Genomic DNA, 22,157 nt, shown 5'->3' with positions numbered 1-22,157 from the left:
TTTGGATCACATGATCTGTATAGAATGGGTCTACTCAAATGTTTGCTGAATCTCTCCCCCTCTCTTTTTTCTTTTCCACCATCGAAATTAAGTTTTTCTCAGTTTTCTTTCTCTTCCCTTTTCCTTTTCTTTTCACTTTGAAGAATCAATATAGTTTCTACATTTATTTAAAAAAAAAAAAAAAAAAACCACGACACCACACCAAAACATGATTGGCAATACTAGCATGCCATTTCTTAGGGGTGGCAATTTTCGACACGACCTAAAAACACGACACGAACCTAACACGAAATTAATGGGTTTGGGTTGAGGTTTCGGGAATTCGGGTCAGAATCGGGTTGGACCCGATGAACCCGAAAAGAAAACAGGTCGATTTCGGGTCAACCCGTGGTGACCTGATATGACCCGATATGACCCGTTTACGAATTAAAAATAATTTAATAAACATAAAAATAATTTTATCTAACTAAACTAAGTTATTCTTTTTTTCAAAGGCATTAATTACTTAATCCTAAATGAATTTATTTAATTTGTGTGAAGTTGAAATTATTATATTTGGACAAATAATATATTATATTATTTTTTACTTTTATACTGTTTTAATTTATTTTATATTTTGTTTGGGATAAAACACTTTTACGGTGTTTAATTTATTTTAGATTTGGTTTGGAATTATTTATTTAAATTTTTATTACTTGATTATGTAATTAGTTTTGTGAGAAATTGATTTTATTAGAAATTACAGTGATAAATTAATAAATTAAAATTAAGTTTCGGGTCATTTCGGGTCGACCCGCCAACCCGTCAACCTGAAATTTTCGGGTTCGGGTTAACAGATTTTCTGACGGATTGACCCGAACCCGACCCGCCAACCTGATTTGGACCCGAATTGCCACCCCTACCATTTCTTGGATTAGTTGGGGTCCTTGGTAGGAACTTGAGCTTTATCTTCAGGGAAGTAAATGAAATTGGTAGGAACTTGACCTCCTTTGTTAGAGCTTCATCTTCTAGAAAGTGAATTAAACGTTTTTACCAACTTTGAAATTTAACACGTTTAACTTCTCCATTGCATTAACTTACATTCAACCTAATAGGCTGGCGAAGTAAATTCGAGTGAATTGGACCACCAGTTTTGTTGATCTAAATCCTCTCCGTAACACAAATTTATCTGTAGTATCCTTTTTCACATAATTTGTGCTTCAAATTCATTTTAATTAAGGGTGAAAAGCAGTATTGAAATGAAAACTTCTAGGAAAGGAAGACCAGCTATTAAAATAAAAAAAAGGAATTTAATATTTTTTTGAAATAGTAACATATTTAAGAGAATTGAAAAAGAAAGTTTCGGAGAAAAATGATACATCATCTTCTAGATGAAAAGTGTGATTTAATTCAAATTACATGGTTCTTAATAACATATAAACCAAATGTCAAAAATTTAAGAAGTTAATATCTTAAAAAATAATATTATAATATTTTTTGAAATGTGATGTAAATATGAGATAAAAGATAATTTAAAAGATGGAAAAAATTAATTTAAAACATATATTTATGATACAACCAAAATACTTTCTTGAAAACAAAAAGATATCCAAACAAAACACTCAACATTAGGCGTTCTAACTACAAAAAGAAAAAAAAAGGGACTTCTAAGTGAGGATGAATTTCCATAGGAAAAGCCAAACAGAGCGAGATGGGTTGCACAAAATAGGGGATGACATAAGAAAAAGAAAAAGCAGCCCGTGGCCGGTAAAAGACGTGGGCAAGCAGGGGGGAGGTATCCAAATTGAACACAAGTGGCAGGCCTCCAGGAATAACCGAGCAATCCGGTTTTCGGGAAGGATTCATTGAATTTGTGTTAGAATAAAGAAAAAGAAAAGAAAGAAGAGGCAATGGTTTGGCCTGGGCTGGCCTTCCCTCCCCAGCAGCAGCACACAGCCTCAACCTCAATAGACTCCATCAATGTATCCAAAGACTTGACACCTCACCCAAAATACAGTGGCATTATTATATTCTTTTCCTGTACTGCTGCTGTTATATTAGCAGCTGTATATATAAACATGACTTCCCATCGATAACTGTTGTGAAGCAAACCAGAAAGTCCTCTCATCCCAAGCTTCTTTCCTTCTTTCTTTCACTCTCTTCATCTTTTTTTTGCCCTACTATTTCGTGGGGTTATTTTTTGAGAGGTCTTCAGCTTTGTTTTTCTGTAAATGCAAGTTTTGGTTGAAGATCTGATCTGGGTTGTGCTCTTTTTGGTGAAAAGTCTCATCTTTTTTGCTCTTCCTCGGGGGTTTTCTAGTGAACAACAACAACAACCATGCCTGCTCTTGTTAATTATGGTGGTAAGTTTCTGAAAAACTTTTTGTATGTGTTGGTTTTGACTCTTTTTCAGCTTTTGTTTCACGTTCCTGTTTATTTGGATGAATTTTGATTCTTGGGTTCTAAGATTAAAATTATAGTCTTGATCTTTTCCTGTCTGGTTTCTGCATTTGTTCTATTAATGGAGTGTGCATCAGGTTTGATTTAGATAAGTAGTATTATTCAGTTTAAGATTGGCTTATCATCTTGTGGATAGTAATGCTGTATCTTTTTGGGTTTTAATGCCTTTTATGTTTTCTTCTGCCTTGTTCACATCACTCATATGTATGACTTGTGATCTAGTTGTGGTTGGAGATAATCTTATTTTGGTTGAGAATCTAGTTTTGCTTTTGAATGATGATGTGTGGTATTACTCTTTTGCTTTTGAACAATTTATGATATGGAGTGCTACTTTTACTGTCAAAATCATATAAAGTTCTTCATGATGGGATTTTTTCCCTGAAGATCTTAGTTAACGATACTTGAACATGGTTTCTGTTGTGACACTCTTTGCGATATGCATAACATAATCTTGGTTGTGTGACCTAATTTTGATTAGCTAAAAGGAACAAAGATTAGTTTTCACTATAATTTAGTATCTGTTTGCTTGTAAAGAGATGAACTAGTAAATGAAATTGCAAATCTGAACATGAAGCTGCTTTGATTGCTATATCCATTTAAGTGCATTTGGAAATTTCTTTATTAGGAAAATTTGATAGATCCAGAATAGAGGTTTTTATAGGGAAAAAATAGTTGATTGGTGGTTGGCCTATTGCTGTAGGTTACTGTGAAATCATAGCTGATATTCTGTTCCTGTTGTTTAGCTGGAAAATTAGCTGAACTAGTTGTCGGGTTGATGTGAAATCATAGCCGATATTCCATTCCTGTCATTTAGCGAGAAAATTAGCTGATAACTAGTTGTTGTCGTGTTGTTGTGCATTAATATCGTAAAAGTAGCTGATATTTAGTTCTGTCATGTTGTTGCAGGTGATGATGATTTCTACGCTGGGCGGTCAATCTGTTCTGCTGATTCAGGGCTCGTGCTATCTATTGCTGATGTTTATTGCCCTCCTAGAAAACGTTCACGTGTTAGCGCACCATATGCTGTTGACAGTCGTTTGTTTGACAAAGAGCGGAACCCTTCCATTGAAACTCTTCCTGACGAGTGCCTATTTGAGATCTTTAGACGCCTTCCTGGAGCACAAGAGAGGAGTGCCTCAGCTTGTGTTTCCAAACGCTGGCTCATGCTCTTAAGTAGTGTCCGCAACTCTGAATTTTGCAGGAGCAATAGCCCTCAGGAACAATTAGCTACTAAAGAAGTGAAGAAAACAGAAAGTGATGTGGAAATGATCTCTGCTGATGGAGATATGGAAATAGAGTGCAATGGTTACCTTACAAGGTCCTTGGAAGGAAAGAAGGCAACAGATGTTAGACTAGCTGCTATTGCTGTTGGGACTGCTTGCCGTGGAGGACTCGGTAAGCTTTCAGTCAGGGGATGCAACTCTGTTCGTGGAGTTACAAATAATGGTCTATCAGCAATTGCCCATGGTTGCCCTTCTCTGAGGGCACTTTCTCTGTGGAATGTCCCAGCTATTGGGGACGAAGGTCTGTTTGAGATTGCAAGAGAATGCCATTCATTAGAGAAACTTGACCTTTGCCAGTGTCCATCAATCTCTGACAAGGGACTAGCTGCAGTTGCAAAGAATTGCCCAAGTTTAAGTGCTCTGACTATTGAATCATGTTCAAATATCGGGAATGAGAGTCTGCAAGCTATTGGAAGTTATTGTCCTAAGCTTCAATCAATAACTATTAAGGACTGCCCTCTTATTGGTGACCAAGGGGTTGCAGGTCTCTTATCATCAGCCTCAGTTGCATTGACAAAGGTGAAACTCCAAGTTCTAAATATCTCAGATTTCTCTCTGGCTGTGATTGGTCATTATGGCAAGTCCATCACAAACCTTGTGCTAACTGGACTTCAAAATGTGAGCCAGAAGGGCTTTTGGGTTATGGGCAATGCTCAGGGTCTACGGATGCTATCTTCTTTAACTATTACTTCATGTAGGGGGACTTCAGATTTGAGCCTCGAAGCATTGGGCAAGGGGTGTCCAAATCTGAGGCAGATGTGTCTTCGTAAGTGTTGCTTTGTGTCTGATAATGGGCTGGTGGCTTTTGCTAAGGCTGCTGGATCTCTCGAGTGCTTACAATTGGAGGAGTGCAACAGGATCACTGAAACAGGAATTCTTAATGCGCTTTCAAACTGTAATTCAAAATTAAAGTCTCTTTCTATTGTCAAGTGCATGGGAATCAAGAGCATGCCTTCAGAAACTCCTGCCCTTTCACCTTGCGAATCTCTTCGATCCTTGTCCATCAGAAGCTGCCCATGGTTTAACAGTACTAGCTTGGCTTTGGTGGGGAAGCTGTGTCCCCAGCTGCATCACTTAGATCTTAGTGGCCTTTGTGGAATAACAGATGCTGCACTTCTCCCACTTCTGGAGAGCTGCGAGTCACTTGTGAAGGTGAATCTAAGTGATTGTGGAAACTTGACGGACAAAGTAATTATAGCATTGGCTGAGCTCCACGGTGCAACACTTGAGTTACTAAATCTTGAGGGTTGCAAGAAGGTTACTGATGCAAGCTTGGTAGCGATAGCGGACAGTTGTTTATTTCTCAATGATCTTGATGTTTCAAAGTGTTCCATCACTGATTCTGGTGTTGCTGCCCTGTCCAATGGAGTGCACTTAAATCTGCAAGTCCTCTCGTTATCCGGTTGCTCCATGGTATCAAACAGGAGCTTGCCTCATCTTAAAAAATTGGGAGAGACTTTGGTTGGGTTAAATCTCCAACACTGCAATTCCATAAGCAGCAGTAGTATTGAACGGCTGGTTGAAAACTTGTGGAGATGTGATATCCTCTCCTAGCCAGGCGACTAGGAGTTTGTAAAGATGTTGATCTGAATGGGTTGCAGAAGAAGTAGAAGCATATGTGACACAGCCTCGTACATCTGGCTCAGAGAGGTAGCAGCATACTGAAACCAGTTTTTAGGCCATCATCAGTGAGACTTCTGGTAGCTCAGTCAGTGGCTTGGTCATTTTCCAGCAAACCATGGCGACTACTTTTCAACCTTTTTAGCAGGCTCCATTTTCTTGTTGAACGGCGGCCTGTTGCAGCTCTTTTAGTTCCCCCTGTGGTCGGGACTGCCTCTTTCGAGCGCCATGGCTTGCTGAGAATCATACAGTTACTGGGTCCTTTTTTCAGGTTTCCACTCATAGCTACATGTCATCTCGAGTTTGAGGTTCTAGGGTTGTAGTCCCCTCCACTCTGCATGTTTTAGCTGGTCATGCGTTTCTCGTCCTTGGTGCTTTGAATAAGATTCCTTTCTGGCTCTTCCAGTTATGAGGGATTCAAGTAGGAGGTCAATAATCTATGTATGTATATGTAATAATGTTAAAAAGCGTCGAGCTCTCTTGTTGGGAGTTCACTGAGTGTGGCAGCTCTGGGGGGCAGGTTCTGGAGCATGAGTGCCTGATTTCATGGGGCTTTGGCAGCGGTAGCTAGTTCATCTTTGTTTGCCGCAACGACCAGCTCGCTGGTTGTTTTTCATCGCCATAGTCCTTGTTTTTTGATAGGGTCTGTCGGGTCCCTATTGTTTTCAGGTTCCTTCCATGCTTATGATCTGTGTACCATGAGTCCTCTATGTACTACGAGACACCGTGCGAATTGTGTTTCAGTCTGTCTGTTTATACAAGTTTATTTTCTTTCAAGTGGTAGTAAAATCATGTTGTGTTCTTTGAATGGTTTCCACCGGCCATGATCATGACAATAATGTTTTGAATGCGAGATTTTCCTTGATGAGCAAATGCGACTACTAGGATCAACTTTTTTTCTCCTTTTTTTTTGGTTTTTGGGGGGGAGGGAGGGGAGAGAAGGGAGTTCTTACACGGTTACTGGTCGGAAAAAGAGTGGCTGCTTTCATGAACGTGAAGAAGATGCCGCATCACAATAAAAATCAAGAACCCGACAACATTAAATTAAGGTTGCTGCAGCAAATTTTAATATTCAAAACTAGGACTGGAGGGCTTGACATTTCTACACCTTCCATATCTGCTTGAATCTGCGTGCCTGCCTGCAGATTCAATGCATTGACGGATATCTCAGGGATTTGTTCAACCAACCTAATCCACTAGTGTAGTCCCCATTTCTTTCTGAGATTACTCTCTGTCTTGTTCTAGCTCTAAGATGTAAAACTTGCGGGCACACAGAGAGAGAGAGAGAGAGAGAAAAGAATATTAAAGACAGTAAGTAGTATTATGCTCGTCATCAAGGAAGGTTCAGGTCTTCCCCAAACGATTATAAAGCATAACTAGAATTTTGATAATCAAAGTCAAATTTGACAAACAAATCCGTCCGAACTCTAAACCAAAAAAGGGACCGACTATAAACGCAATTCTTGCGAATTTGCCTACGGAACATGTTAGTCTAATGCTTATTAAATTTCAAAGACAAAAAGCCATCACTTTACCATCATCTCTCGTTCATTCATCAGCTAGCATCACTTGAACTCAAGACTATCCTACAAAGTACAGAAACGACATCTTAGATTAGCATAAACTTAGCAAATCCTTGCCACACTTCTCAATGACATGATAACACCTTTCTCTTCTACTTCTTATTAAAAAAAAAAAAAACAAAGTTGCAGGAGGGAAAAAAAATGTTCAACTCACCTCTAGTTTCTTAAAGACGTTAGGAATATTTTCATCATCAAATGGGAGGTGCCATAGAGAAGGGCATGCAAAATAACACCACGGCTCCATACGTTCACCTCAAGTCCAGAATATAGATTTCCTGATATTAGCTAGGTACATGATAAACATTATGGTTCTAATCCACTAATGAAACAAAAACACCGCTCACAATAAGAACAATGAAGGGTAAATTATCTTTTAAATTCCCTGTGATTTGGTGCTTTATCACATAACTCTTATTTGGGTTTAAAAACCTATATATCTTTACCCTTTCATTACTTCTTTTTCTCCAAATATAAAAAAGAAGAAATTAAAATGAAAAATAGATAAATAAGAACTAGAAAATACCTTTAAAGATTTAATTTTAAAACCTATAATAATATTTGTAGTCAAAAAAGATTTGGTATTTTTGTTTCTTATTTTTTTTTATTTCCCTTCCATCTCTTTTGCATTTGAGGAAAATTAAGATTTTGTGGGCCATAGTATAGGTTTTCAAAATTATCTCTTCTCTTCCCCCAGAGAGAGAGAGAAGGAAAAAAAAGGGGGGAAAAGTAGTGAAATGATGAATTGTCAATTTATTTGTTTGGCTTTGATTTTTTACTATTGACTATTAGTTTTAATGGAAAAACTAATGGTGACACTTTAACTTAAACCATGAGGGGGCTATATATAGGTTTTTAAATTATAGGGGTGTTATGTGATAAAATACTAAATCACTGGGGTAAAATGTAAATTACCAAACAATAAACTTGGAAATTTCAAGGCATTTTTTGTAAAAATCTGTTGCAGGCCAACAAAAGTGTTTGTTCCTAGTGAAACCTCCGGAGCAGCATAGTTTGGATTTCCACAACTGGCCTTCAGAAAATGACCATCGTGCATGACATTACTTGAGCCAAAATCAGAAATCTTTACATTTTCGTTGGAATCCAAGAGCAAAATTTTTAGGTTTAAGATTCCGATGAGCCACCATGTTTTTGTGGCAGTACTCCACTGCAGGAATTGTCTGGTCTCGCAAAAGTTGCATAAGGTTTTTCGCTTAAATAAAACAACAAAATCCTCCACTAGCTATAGATGATGAATCAGCAACAGTTGCATAAGGTTTTTCCCCTAGCAAATTTCACAGAGTAATCTCCCTATGTTCTACCATAATTTTATAGTAGAATTCGAAACCTGATATTTTCTACTCCCAAAAAGTAAGAACTACTATCTATAATGTAAAATGAAGAGCAGAAATCTATGCAACGTAAATCATGTCAGATTCTTTACCTGCTGAAAAAAGTTTCGGCAAAATGGATCAGCTGGTGTGAATTAGCAGGCTATTTCTTAATGGGCATCTTAACATGGTTTAGAATCCAGACCCAGCAAACTATGGATCTGGAGCCGAAAAGACGTTTGGTGTTTGGATAGGAGATTATTTGGAATAATATTGTATAAAAAAAAAATAGTATAACAGTTTATATGATGTGATATACGTAAAATAAAAAGTGATTGAGAAAATAAAAAAAGTTATTAAAAAACATGTTTGTGATGCAATAAAAAAATTTACAAAAATGCTCTATCCAAACACGCTAATTTCCGTGGAGTTCAATTAAGCACATCAAACTCCAGAGTAATTGTAGAACCGAGCCCAACTAGATTGAATACTGAAGCCAGTCGAGCACAAATAATTCACAAATCAAATTTAGAATTTTTAGCGCATTTCTTGTAGAAGAGAATTCTTTTTTGCTTTTTTTTTTGTTTTGTTGGAATGCTTTATAAGGCCAAGTTTTTCTTCGTAAAGGGATAATTTCTTATACCTTTCCAGTTCAAAGGTAAATTCCTTTTTCATCATCAAAATTTTGCAATTTCAATAGATACAAAGGGAAATTCGCAAGTGAATTTGGCGTACTCTGCCCCTTTCCTCGTACTGCTGCCATTCAATTGTTAAACTACCATTCGTTCATACAGCACTACCATCACTACCTTCCCGCCATACAATAACTTAATATCGTGTTGTATGAAGCATTGAAGCATGGAAGGGGCCAGTTTGAGAGTTGAATGCTAGTAGTACAGTGAAGAGGTACAAAATTCCGCATAGATTGCTTCCAAGAGTCAAAACTCTGCCAAGAGGTGGATGATCCACGAAGCCAACGAAGAGGGTTATGTTCTTGACAGTCTACAAAAACAAAAATCCACATGATAAACCCTAACGAAAATAGTAAAAATTGAACACTACTTATTTCCTGTAATCCAAAGATATTTACATAATGGACCTATTGTTCATATAAAAAGATAGTTTCCTTGCATTTCATACATCACGATGTACACATCTTGAACTGGGTACGTCATTTTGTGGAGGATACAGCTTCTCTTTTCACAATTATGGTTGAAGGAAGCAGCTTGGAAGGGACCATGCAAAGAGCCAGTACGTCGATGTACCGCAGGGCAATACTAAAACAAATCTAGTACCCACACAGGAGGCTACATATTTCACGCTATATCAAATTTATTCACCTGCACTGGATTTGACGCTACATCAAAGCCCAAGCGCCACTTGCTGATATCTTTGTTGTACTTGTTAATGGGGATGGGCTGCTAACTGATTTGCTTCACACCTGCACAACCGGATCGGCGAGTCATAGTTCCAAGCAGAGCAGTGTCTGAAACACCCTCCTTTGTTTTCCAAATAATATGATCAAGCTTAGCACAGAAGTTCTTGTAAAACTGCAACAAATAAGCCATATAAGCAGCATTAACTAGCAAAAACAAGCAAACTTGCCTGACAAAACAAGCTAACCTTATGATACTCAAGCGTATCCCCAGCAGCCTTTCGGACATCCACCATGAAAAGAGACGGTGCAACTTCAAAAACCTTAACATACCAAGCAAAGTTAAATCAGAAAAGAGGATTCAAGCTGCTAGTCAATGGTGGGCCACAGCCAATGGGATGGGCTCCTCAATTTCTCTGGGAGGTTAATGGTGGGGATATGACTATATTCACATCAGAGATTCAGAATTAGTCATGTACACCAACTGCTTGGGTGTGTAGACCATTTTTCTTCCCTTACTGCAACTTATCTAAAATAATTCACTATGCCCAACATCAACCTTCCCAAACAATTGAAGGGGCAATAGATTGGGCCTATGATCCAGTAAGGACCTCATATTGAAAGAAGTTTGAAGTAATTTATTCAGGAATACCTCCAGAACAACAGCAAATTGACCAGCCTTGTTTGCAGATACACCTTCAAGTCTTGTCTGTATAATACAATAAGTAAAATTCCTTGGACCACAGTGAAAAGTTGATTAAAAGAAAAAAAAACTTTGCGAACAGGTTACTTTGCCGTGTTAAATAACAAATCTAACTCTAACTAGCATCAAAATATTTCACCAGGCATTTGTGCTTTTGATCAACTCTGATATCAAAGAACTTGTTATAACCAAGACAAGCACAGAATTCAATAGTTATACTGGTAAATATTGATAGTTGGACTTGCTTATGCTTCAACGTGTACCTTGTAGTTTCGTGTATGAACCTTTAGACCGAATGATTCTCCAGCTGCTTCAATTGTTGCAATTATCACTTTAGCAGGTTGGCGTGAAACAAAACGGGTTTGCCGCTTGACACAGTCCTGTATCAGGTAAAGGTTTAGTCAATTGCTTCTGGTTCATCAATGTACAGCATTGTTAGGGGAATGGAAAACGAAGGCACTGGGATTAGCATGTCAAATAGGTGTACAAAATGAAAGGGTGAAACTTCCTAGAAAATAAGTCAACCCTGCAAATGCAGAGACACACCACACCCACAGAGAGAGAGAGAGAGAGAGAGTGTGTGTGAGTGTAATTGTTTATGTGTTATGTGTCTAACTTCAGAAAGGTGGGGAGGAACGTATCACCAATTCCAACCCAAAGATTCCCCAACTTGACGATTCCACCCTTCAGAAAAAATAGAAGTTGGAGAAAGGACATTCAGGAGAGGAAGAGAAGGAACAGAGCTGTAATCAATTGGGATGTGATTGGTTCGTATCTACCATGGTCAACATTACAAAGGAAAAAAAAAAACAATTAGCAATTGATGAGCCATTGATTTCTTTTGTCTTCTGCTATTGATAATGAGCTGAAGAGAAAACAAGTCTACCTGCTGCCTGTCAAATAAGACTGATAGGTTTAATCCTTGAGATAGAGTAATCATCTCAAATGCGTTCATGAGGAGAGGGCCACTGTCCTTATTTTCAGATTGTTCTTTTACATAGTGATCCTGCATAAATGAAGAACAAGACAACCAATTGAAAGCCAGAGACCTAATAAGCAAGCAACTTTTGTTGGGTCTAAAACAAAAGGTTTTTAAAAGAAAAATCGATAATCTTGGTCCTAAAAGCATCTTGTTATTCTATCTCCAGTAAGTACCTACAGATCGAAGGATGTTGCAACACAAGACAAAATATTGTCGGAAAAAATACCAAAACCGAGACATCACATGAGATGTTCTCAAAGGCGTGTTGAAACCTCACTTATAATTCTCTACCAAGCTACATATTTTGCTCGGTAAATTTATTTTTATCTCATATAAAAGGAGACAACCTCGATGTCATCAAAAACAGCATCAACATCATCCAAATTCACCGCTTCATCTTCTTTGTGTCTGACAGCCACGTAGTTTTTCCGGAACCATCGGTCTCTTCTTATTCCATCAATCTTAATTCGCTGCATTTACAATTGATTCAGTTACAGAATAAAGAAGTCAATCAGATTTCATAAAAGGGAATCACATATTAGAATGATGTCAAATCCAAACACAGGTGACAAAGTTTGGACACGACTTTTCAGTACATAAGAATAAACCACTTCAGAAGTGAGCATAAAATTTGCTGGGTAGGGGCTCGTACTACCAGATCAATTGCATCAAGACCAAAACATGCTGGGACATTTATGAGCTAAACATGCAATACAGACTTGTCAACCATTGTATGGTATGGAGATTATATGAGCCAGAGAAAAGAGGCATCTCTTCATGCTTTAAATGTCTCGTGTCATTTCATCATAAAAGTGTTTTCTGATTACTAGAAGAGAAGGAAATTTGTCAGTGACTTGGGTGGATTAACTTTTCCATTTACATTTGGTAAAACCTCTCTCAGACAATCAATGACACAGAAGAATCATTTCATGAGTCTACTCTATTTTTATCCAAAACCTTTTCATCTACCATGTAACTCTGCAAATTTTGGTACATTTGTCAAACTACCATTGTGTCTTGATGCTTCATCTCAATATAGTTTTCTGCCTCATTTTCAGTTCATCTTAAATTGTTCCACTACTATTATAATGTTCTGTATAGTGATAAATAAAACTGGTATCATTTCTTGACCTTGATTTCGTCAAAATTGTGAAATTTAGAGATAGAATGCATTAATTTCATTGGGTAAAACTTCAAAAGTATGTAATGGTATGTAAAGATTTTCAACAACGCAAGCAAAGAGTAAATACAAAGCAATGAAAAAGGATGCTACTTTTATTTGCTTGTTAAGAAGAGAGGGCCAAATACACAAGAATAAGACAAGAAATTTCCTAGCTTGGCCTATACAAGAGAGCAAGCTTGGCCTATAAAAAATTATTTCACTTCATCCATTCCACTGAGCCTAATTTAGAAGAAACTTGCTTTCTTACTTTCACAAAAAGAGAATTAAAGTTGGTGGCCTTTGTGAGGAACATTTTTCAATTGGCATATCAATGCCCTAATAACAACACAGGATCTTTATTGCTCCAATTTCATTCGATCATTCATAGTAGCCTCTAACACATCTTGACCTTTCTAGCTCTCCAAAATAATTATTTTCCTCGTGAAAACAAAATAAAGTCAGAACAGATCTATTCAATCCTTTTTATGGTAAATTTCTTCTAGCACTACTTTAACATTTTAAAGCTACAAGGACATAAAAGGAATCAACAAATAACGACCTATTAACTTCTGGTCCACCTTAATATTAAATACAAAGAAATGATCTGTATTAAAAGCAGATATGATATCTTCACTCACAGTTTCAGGGTTGGGATCAAGTATTTTAAGTAACAATGCTGCAACACCAGGAGAAAACCAAAATGGACATGAAAATTCTGCAGCGTTGATCTGCATATACAAAAAAAGAAGTCAGAAATTTTACATGCTAGTGCAGACACTAAAACATGTTCAAAATAGTGAAGAGATACCATGGTGGAAGGTATACCTACGTCAGCAAAAACATGGAGAGGGACAGAGACAGAGACAGACAGACAATCAAATGAACATCAAGGAAAAGATGGGCTACCAGACCAACCCAGTCACATACAGGAAATGAGTTTGCTGAAAGGCTCAGACACAGTATATGTGGTTCCACTGCCAACAGACGGACAAGCAGATAGACATGGGGGAAAAGATGGGCTGCCGACTGGGCGCGTACAGAAAATGAGTTTGTCGAAACGCTAAAACACAGTGTATGCGAATCCATTGTGAAACAGTTTTGACTTCCCTATGCTAGGTTACTGTAAAATTTAAAAAACAGTTTCTCAAAGCTATGGTTCAAAGCTCTCTTGATGTATTCACAAAAGCTCAACTTCAACAAAATAAATGAATGGACATCAAGAAGCATGACAAGAGGTGGGGACTTAAGCATGAGATGATAAGCCAAATCAGATCCAGAACAAGATATAAAGGTCCCAAACATACAACGAAGTAATAAAATACAGATCACCAACACTCTTCTGTGTGACCCTCCAACAAAGTAAAAGGCCACGAATTTCAAAAAAATGCATCACAAAGGTGTGTTAGAGGACCTTCTATAAAGCAAATTGGTAAGTTGAAATTTATTTCAATATTACTCATGCATATTTAACGTGCTCAATAGTATTAACAGTAGCTGACCTTTTGATACAAGGTTGGAAGGTCTCTCTCATCAAAAGGGAGGTATCCTGCTGTCAACACATAAAGAATAACTCCACATGACCACAGATCAGCGGCAGCACCATCATAACCACGGTGGCTTAACACCTGAAGAGATAGAATTATTTAACTCCCAGGAGATTACGAGATGAAATGAAGTCTAACCAATAATGCATAACAGTAATATATAGAGATTAAAGAAGAAATGACTGAAGGCACAAAAAAGCAGATATTCTTTTCACCTCCAAGCTCAATTCAAGCCATAAGGCAAACCACAAGTGTTGAGAGAGTTATTAGGTTAGGAAAGACCTAGGAACAAGAATGCGCAGAACAATTTAGATAGGAGGAAAAAACATGTAATTTCTTGTGAAGACGACAAACTTCCTCAAATATTGACTTAGGATTGTCGTAGCCCTTCCCATGAAAAGTTAACAAAATCTGAGTAGGCACATGAAAAGGTTCTATTGAGAAAAAAAAAAGAAGATATACTGAAAAGCCTGCCGCAGCTTTAAGGACCTTGCAAGTTTGAAATTCCAATTAAAAGAAGTTTAAGAAACATGCCTCAGGTGCCACATAATTTGGAGTTCCGCAAGTTGTATGTAGAAGATCAACTCCCTGCCAACGAATTTATGCAAAGGAATAGAACCATTAGTTTAGTTGAATATCCACTGCTTTCTGTGTCCCCCAACTTACCGAATGGAGAAAGAATAAAGAGTTGACAGAAAGAAGCATAGAATATAGAGAAGCTAAAATTGCATCTATACAGTATATATAGGCTAAAATTCAAGAAAATGCTAATCGATTAGGTCATTACTTACTTGTTGAGGTAGTGCACTGAGTCCAAAATCAGATACCTTCAAGTTTCCTTGGGAATCAAGGAGCAAATTTTCAGGCTAGAGATCCAAGATACACTTTCAAAAATTAGGATCAAAACCGGGAAAAATATTACTTGCTATATTGAAGTCAAAAAGTGCAATTTCGAACCTTTAAATCTCTGTGGTATACACCCTTACTGTGACAGTGTGCAACTGCATCTATAAGTTGCTGAAAGTACCGCCTGGAATCATCCTCTGAAAGCCTTCCCTGGTGAACCTGTTCACGCAAAAGAACTTTGAGGTAGAGTTGCAGCTGAAAGTTGCCAATCAGAAGAACAAAGCTCTGTGGACCAAAACAACGTCAATAAATTGAAACAGAAACCAGAATAGAGCTTAAGTTCGACTTTAAATTACAGAAATAACAGAAACCTGTGAATCCTACTTGTGAGAGAACTTCATTGGCTGCAGAAATGAATATCCAAATGCATTTTATGCTTGATAGTGTTATTAATTCACGATCCAAGAAAAGGCTTATGCATAATGATCTTAGGCTTGAAGTTTTTGCTTTAACCATGTTATTTTATGTGTCAACTATAGTGCAAAAGGCTTACAATTTTATCAAAGAGTTCTCCTCCAGTAACAAACTCAAGTACAATGAATATCTTCGTCTTGCTTGCTAACACCTACAAAAGAAAAAATAAAATACAAAATATAAGCAGCAAGCCGAACAATGACAGCATCATACACAGAACTCTTAATTTGTGACAAAGAAAGAAAGAGAGATAGATAGATAGACAGAGAGAACGGTAATCCGGTAAATCATGGAAAGTTTAAGCTTACCTCATGAAGCCTGACTATGTATGGATGTCTTACTATCTTCATTATTGAAATCTCTCTTTTTATCTGGTAAAGGAGTAAGCAAGTCAGTAAATTCATCCACCCTGAGAGGAAGAGACAAGTTAAATATTAAAAAAAGAAATCTTTCACAACGTTGATTCACCTCAAATTAAGGTGGAAGAATTATCAATTTGCGACTTACTGTTGTATGCATAAGTCTAGGTAAATTATATAATCCCAAGTAAAAGAAAATGAATTTCCTCTTGGGCTCTTACTCTCACTAAATCTTCTTCTTTCACGTAAAAGTTGGACAAGAATATCGAAATATTTAACTTTTGGAAGGCATTGCATGTATATTAAAGAATGTCTTCCTTTTCTTATCATTTTCCGCTTTAATGCCCATAAAAGTCCCATAAATGTGGAGTATCTTTTCTTCGAATCAAAGCGCACACACATATTTAATCAGCTGATATTTTACTTATCTATACAATAATCCGAATATTCAACAATGGATTCTGACACCAACTGGAAAAAGTAAAACTCTGTAATTTAGGGATATGCAGCTATAGCCATTTTAAGAAATGCATCATCCCCTTTCAAGGTAAAATTTTGAAGAGGAAACCGAAATTGGATACCTGATCAACCATTTTGTGCTTGAGAATAGTACTCTTGGCCAAGACTTTGACAGCCACGCTCTCGCCCGTCTCGGTGTTCTGTGCAAACTTAACCTTTGCAAAAGTTCCTTCTCCAATGGTTCTTCCCAGCTCATACTTGCCTAGCTTTTTCTTCACCACCCTCTTCATTCTGTCTCAACGCTCATTTCCTAACTCCCACCACCACCACAACAAATATCTCAGTTCTCAACCAGCATATAACACACCTCCTTAAGAATCCGTAATAACTCCAATATAAAAAAAAAAACTAAAATAAAAAATAGGTGAATAATTCCCCCGAGCCCCCAAAAAAAAAACACAAAAGCCCCCAGAAATTCACATGATCACGACATAAATTCCCCAAGAACAAATAAATCGCCATATAAAATGGTCAAATACATGTACAGACGAAGAACTCTTAGCACGTCCATTCACAGAAGCATGTTTATAACCTCGCAAAAAAAAAAAAAAAAAATTGCACGATAAACATATCAATCTAATTACTGTCATTTTTTAGAAGGAAGGAAAAAAAAGAAAAAGAAAAACCAAACACAAAAGCTTAAATCGACATCATTAGGCTAACATCAGCTAATTGAAGAGACAGATACATGCCTGTATAATCAACGTCGAGCAGATGCGACCATTGCGTGTTTAAAAGAAAATGCGAGAGTATTATGGAATATTCCGGCGAGAATTTTTTCAGAGAAGGAAAAGATTCGACAGAATATATAGCACGGAGGCAAGACTCGATCGTCGGGCCGCAGCTGAGTCAGTCAGTTGGATGCAGCTGGACGTGGGCGGTCATGTGGAACTGGAAACTTGAGAGAGACCCGGAGAGGTCGGAGATGGATGGAGATACTCGGGTTGTTGTCTACTTTTCCTTTCTTCTACTACTCTTTTGAAGATTTAACTTAACCGCTATTGAAGTACTCGTCATATAATATAAGTACTCCTACTTGTAGTATTTATGGTAATGCCATAAAAACTGTCAAAGTTTCTGTAAGGTTTGATGCGACTCTAAACAATTGTCAACTTTGTAGTCTATTCATTTGAATATGTTAAGAGCATTCATTTGTCAATGCATTAATAATCTTTTACGTGTCATTTGTTCAAAACTTAATTTCATTAACCGACGTATTTGTTACAAAATAAATTAATTATTTGTTCAATTACTAAAAGTTTCTTATCACAATCCTGAATCCTCCTTATGGGTTTCATGCAATTCCTCCAGAAGAAATTTTTTCTGTCAAATTGCAAATAAAAACAAATTCTCATAAGCTCCAAGTTTTTGTTACCTTTCGTGATGTATATATAATTTTTTCTATTATAAACCAGGTGCAACGCGAACACAAACATGTAAATCCCGCACACTTGATCATGAGTCTCACATGTTTGTCCCATGGTGCAGCTGTGCACCAAGTCACAGCAGATGTTGGATAAATGATGGATTTTCAAGAGGTGGGTGGCATAAAAATTCAACTTTAGATGACGTCAGTTATCAAAATTTGCATGCGTTGAAAATTTTACTACAAAATCATTTCAAAACTTTAAGGGACATTTTACACTCAAAAAGAACAGTTAGATAAATTCCTGAAACTATTTTTGTGAAATAGCGTACATCCGTTAATGGAAGATGCTCGAGTTGTCAACGTCGACTAATTAATGGATTACTTGCTGACTTGGCTACCCATCCATATGGAGAAATAAACCTTAGTCGGTCATCGACGTCACGAACAATTTAAGCGTGCAATATATTTTCTTCCTCTTATATTTACTGTCTTTTCTGTCTATGACACAAAATGCATCAATGTCTTTGCTTTTTTTTTTTTCAACTCACTAGCACCAAACAAGAATGTCTTAATACATTAACCAAAAAAAAAAACAAGAATGATTTGTATGATACTTCATTATTGCTAGGGAGGGGGATGAAATTTTTAATTGCGAATATGTTTTTAAATTTTTTTAAAAAAATATTTTATTCATTCTCTCGTCAAACATATATCATGTTACAAAAAATGGCTACAGTATTATTATAATTTTTAAAAATAATATTCTATTTAAATTTATCAAATAATCTTCTATCCATACCCGCTTTGTTATTTGGCTTTTATTATTAACCAACTCAGATAGTTTCCGACAGTCGGGACCCTATGGCATCAAAAGTACTACTACTTAAGACCAACAAACAATAATTAAAGTTTAGATTCTTTTTAAATGAACTTTGAGCAAATAACAATCAATGGAGGAGATCTCATCATTTCCTCAATCCTCAAAGATAGGGGTGTCAATTGAGCTTTTTTGAGTCGAAGTTTGGCAAATTCAATCTCTGACTCACAAATTATATGGATTTTTGGATTTCAGGTTTTGGGTTCATATTAAAAGGGTCGAACTCAACTCACATTGTTATATGAGTTTCGTGCTCAAATCTGTTTTGGCCCAAATTCATAATTAAATACATAATTAAATATAAAATATATTATATAGTTATGAATAAATACAAATTTATATATAAATTATCAACATTTTATGTCGTAGTATGTATAATTTCAAATTATAGATATTATTTTATATAATTTACATATATATAATTATACTCATATAGGGGCCGAGTTTATTCGGATTTGAATCGAATATGACCAAAACTCAACTCATATTAAGTTCAGGCCTAACATTTAGGTTCAAACTCTGTCCGAACCAGTTAAAACTTAAGCTCAGTGAGCTTTTCTTTGGATGGAATGGGTCTGAGTTCGAGCTGAACCAATCCCCTGAACAATCCTACTCGAAGGTTTTTGCAAATTGCACATAAAGTGGTTCCGTCCGTCCAAAAGAAACATTGCAAATATGCTGGCATGACAGTTAAAGGTCCACTTGTCTCATCAGAGAGAACCCTTCACAGAAGAAGTATCTGAAAGGCCCCAAATTGAGTGCGTTTCTTCATGCAACTAATCCTTGGCAGGCCTGGGGTAGGTTTAAATTTAAAGGGTCTGATGTCCAATCTCTCTTTGTCATTTCTGTTTTAACCCTTTTAATACTCCAGCAGGTCTGATGTCCAATCTCTCTTTGTCATTTCTGTTTTAACCCTTTTAATACTCCAGCAGGTTTTCAACTTTGTCTCATGTTAGTCATGTAGTATCAGTAGTACATCTAAAGTGTTGATCAAAGAAAGTCTTGATTAATGATGTTAATTAATTTGCTCTCTAGTGGGTTGCATTAGCATTTCATTCAGATGGTTTAAGAACTCAAAAAGTCACAGCCAAAACCATCAATATAAGAAGAGGTATTGAACCAGGACAGTAGACTGTGAAAAGCCTTCTCGTGCATATGGGTATCTGGTTCCTTTTGGCATTTTCTTGCAAGAAAATTTCAATCAATGCGATGGCCCATGCATAGGGTTGTAATCGAGTCGAGTCGAACCCAAGTATCGCCATACTCGAGCTCGACTCGACATAGAGATAGGGATGCTCGAGCTTGAGCGAGTAGTATTATTGGAGCTCGAGCTCGAGCTCGAAACTTGCTCTCAGTACTTGAGCTCGACTCGTGGGCTCAAGTCCATTTGAGCATTCGAGCCTTATCGAGCTCTATCGAACTCGAATTATTAAATTTCATTTTCTTGATAATTTTTGAGTGAAAAGTCATTATTGCCCTTTTAAAATTTTTATATAATTTGAAACATTTCGTAAATTCGACAATTTTTTTAGGTATAATGGTAATTTTATATATTAAATAATATATATAATTTTAATAATAATATATTAAATAATTAAATTTAAATATGCTCGATAAGGCTCGTCAAGCCTCCGAGCATCTCTTCTGGATGCTCGAGCTCGACTCGATGGCCTTATCGAGCTGCTCGAGCTCGACTCGAACTCGATTTGACCGAGTTCGAATCAAGCAGCTCGGTTCGATTACAACCCTGCCCATGCACGAGGGTTGGGTCTGCCACTAGCTTCGAAATCCAAAGTATGTAAAAAGACGTGACTAGAGCGGCACCTGTCTAATCCACTGTGGAGCTGTTTTCTTTTGACATTTTTGTAGGGGATGATTAAGATTTGGCTTGATAATCCGCTCAAAAGGAAAAAAAAAAAACCCAAAAAAAAAACAAAGAGAGTATAAAAAGGTAAGAAGAGAAGAAGAGATATATGATATCACCTTTACTCTGATTAAGTGAGAATGAAAATTAAAAATCACATGGTCAACCTAGTTATAATAATAAATATATCAACGTGGTTCTTATCAACAAGGAGAGTTAAGGTTTGAAGTAATAAAAAACCTAAAGCTTTGAACAACCTATATATGCATGTTGCATACAATTTTGCATCAAATGGTGTCAGCAACTCAGCATCTTCCAATTCATTTGAGCGCTTGAAGCATCCCTTGAACAGCAAAATGAGCTTGAAGGTGGAAAATGAACTAAACTGAGGTTCGTCATTTGCTCTCCCTCCCTCAATAGTGAGATTGTCTTAGTTTGGTTTGCTTCTTTTGAATTCAACTGTTAAAAATCTGTTTTTGTAGAAAGTTTGATTTACAATAATCAAGATATGAAGAATTTGAGAGCTAGCAGTTGAATTTTAGACTTCTTAGGCAAATCAGAGTTGGTCTGCATGCTTATCAATGATAATAAAATGTTCTATTCCTTTGAGGCATGGATAACCTTCTGGCTGCCAATAATGCTCAAGGATGTCACCATCCAAACCAGCTTCACCTGCCGAGGGGACCTGTGAAACAAAGACTAATAGGAAACTGCAGAGGCCCCATCCTGGGCCTGTACACGTGGCAGCCCAGGGTCGACCCGAGCTAGGGCTTGCACCCCGGGCCCGCGGGGAGCCAGCCCAGGGTGCGCGGCGGCTAGGGCTCCGGGAGGCTCCCTAGGGCTACCCCGCAGAGGGTGCGAGGAATCCCCCTCAGTGCGGGGCTGGGAGCTATCCACGGCAAGTCCCGGAACGTACGGAGGTCGGACTCCTCAACAGGTATAAATGGTAACACATACCTACTGTACAAGGTACGCTCACTATTGGCAACTCACCCCGACTGCTTTACCGTTAGTCCTTCTCTTGCTCACCAGACAACTAACTTGACCGTCGGAGTGCCCTCGGGGCCCCCTTTATGAGATCACTTCTTTCTGTTTTGCAGGCTTGGGACGAGCTCTTCCATCAGCACCCCGAGCTTACCAGGTCAGCTCGGCTAAGGGAAGTCCCGTGCTTCTTCAGTTGGCGCCGTCTGTGGGAACCGAGGATACGAGTATTTGTGTTGATGGCGAGGACGCGTTCCAAGCGAACCGCGGATAACACCGATCCTGGAACCGGCGAGGGATCCCGGCGGCTGGAGACCGAGGCAGCCCGAGGCGCCGGGGGCTCGACCCTTTCTGGGGAACGGAAACAGCAGATCTATCAGTTTGTGACCGAGAATCTCCCCATGCTGGAAGATATAATCCGGCAGGCGAAGGAGGGGGGAGAGGCTGGCGGGGCGCAGACCTCCAAGGCGAAAGGGAAGGAGAGGGGGCCGCACCCCATCCCCTCAGAGGATGAGTCGCGGGACCAGCCCCCCAGGAGGAAACGACCGCGGACTCCTCCCAGGCCGCAGGCCTCGATGGTCGGGGACAGCGAGAGGTCTTATCGCGACCGGTCCGCCGGGGGTCGGCTGAGGAACCCCTCCTCATGGAAGCTTGCACGGAACGAGTAGGAGCGCTCCCCCGCCCGGTTAATCAGGAGCCGTCCGCGGGACCTTCCCCAATGGCAGCCCGTCCGGGACGAGCTCGAGCAGATCCTGCGACCGCAACCGTACGAGGACAACTACGCCGCCTCGCCCTTCACTCGTGAGGTTGAGGACTACCCGTTACCTCGGAGGTTTAAGATCCCGAACA

At 38.2% G+C, this 22,157-nt stretch overlaps 2 protein-coding genes across 4 annotated transcripts; one reads left to right on the top strand and one right to left on the bottom strand.

The window, feature by feature from the left end:
- Window positions 1-1,908: 1,908 nt before the first annotated feature.
- Window positions 1,909-6,150, top strand: LOC113774784 (EIN3-binding F-box protein 1-like). Its single transcript, XM_027319401.1, has 2 exons — window positions 1,909-2,342; window positions 3,346-6,150. The coding sequence occupies exons 1-2, from the start codon at window positions 2,318-2,320 to the stop codon at window positions 5,274-5,276; spliced, it is 1,956 nt and encodes a 651-aa protein (XP_027175202.1). The 5' UTR covers window positions 1,909-2,317; the 3' UTR covers window positions 5,277-6,150.
- A 3,008-nt stretch (window positions 6,151-9,158) lies between these two features.
- On the bottom strand, window positions 9,159-17,199 carry LOC113775724 (CBL-interacting serine/threonine-protein kinase 24). 3 transcript variants are annotated; one of them, XR_003468924.1, is made up of 16 exons: window positions 16,910-17,199; window positions 16,280-16,467; window positions 15,648-15,710; window positions 15,419-15,490; window positions 14,977-15,084; window positions 14,811-14,885; window positions 14,554-14,607; window positions 13,975-14,100; window positions 13,114-13,203; window positions 11,661-11,783; window positions 11,218-11,337; window positions 10,595-10,711; window positions 10,281-10,337; window positions 9,877-9,951; window positions 9,594-9,803; window positions 9,159-9,255 (listed from the first exon to the last, which is right to left on the bottom strand). XR_003468924.1 is itself a non-coding variant. In XM_027320715.1 (15 exons), the coding sequence occupies exons 2-15, from the start codon at window positions 16,445-16,447 to the stop codon at window positions 9,675-9,677; spliced, it is 1,377 nt and encodes a 458-aa protein (XP_027176516.1). In that variant the 5' UTR covers window positions 16,448-16,467; window positions 16,910-17,199; the 3' UTR covers window positions 9,159-9,674. The 3 variants fall into 3 exon arrangements, 2 of the variants coding, with proteins under 2 accessions (XP_027176516.1, XP_027176517.1); XM_027320715.1 differs by having other exon boundaries at window positions 9,159-9,803; XM_027320716.1 differs by lacking the exon at window positions 16,910-17,199 and having other exon boundaries at window positions 9,159-9,803; window positions 15,648-15,748; window positions 16,280-16,359.
- Window positions 17,200-22,157: the final 4,958 nt, after the last annotated feature.

This window comes from Coffea eugenioides, chromosome 6 (assembly GCF_003713205.1).
Source record: "Coffea eugenioides isolate CCC68of chromosome 6, Ceug_1.0, whole genome shotgun sequence".
Taxonomy (NCBI): Eukaryota; Viridiplantae; Streptophyta; class Magnoliopsida; order Gentianales; family Rubiaceae; genus Coffea; species Coffea eugenioides.
Note: the sequence above shows the minus strand (reverse complement) of the source record. Positions and strands in the feature narration are given on the sequence as shown.

Bases quoted from the DNA above. Each gene is read 5' to 3' on its own strand.
- LOC113774784 (XM_027319401.1), top strand. From the start codon at position 2,318: ATGCCTGCTCTTGTTAATTATGGTG. The intron at 2,343-3,345 runs GTAAGTTTCTGA...ATGTTGTTGCAG, and splicing joins TGCTCTTGTTAATTATGGTG to GTGATGATGATTTCTACGCT.
- LOC113775724 (XM_027320715.1), bottom strand. From the start codon at position 16,447: ATGAAGAGGGTGGTGAAGAAAAAGCTAGGCAAGTATGAGCTGGGAAGA. The intron at 15,491-15,647 runs GTAAGCTTAAAC...TTTCTTTTGTAG, and splicing joins ACATAGTCAGGCTTCATGAG to GTGTTAGCAAGCAAGACGAA. The intron at 14,101-14,553 runs GCATGTTTCTTA...CTATCTCTTCAG, and splicing joins CAAATTATGTGGCACCTGAG to GTGTTAAGCCACCGTGGTTA.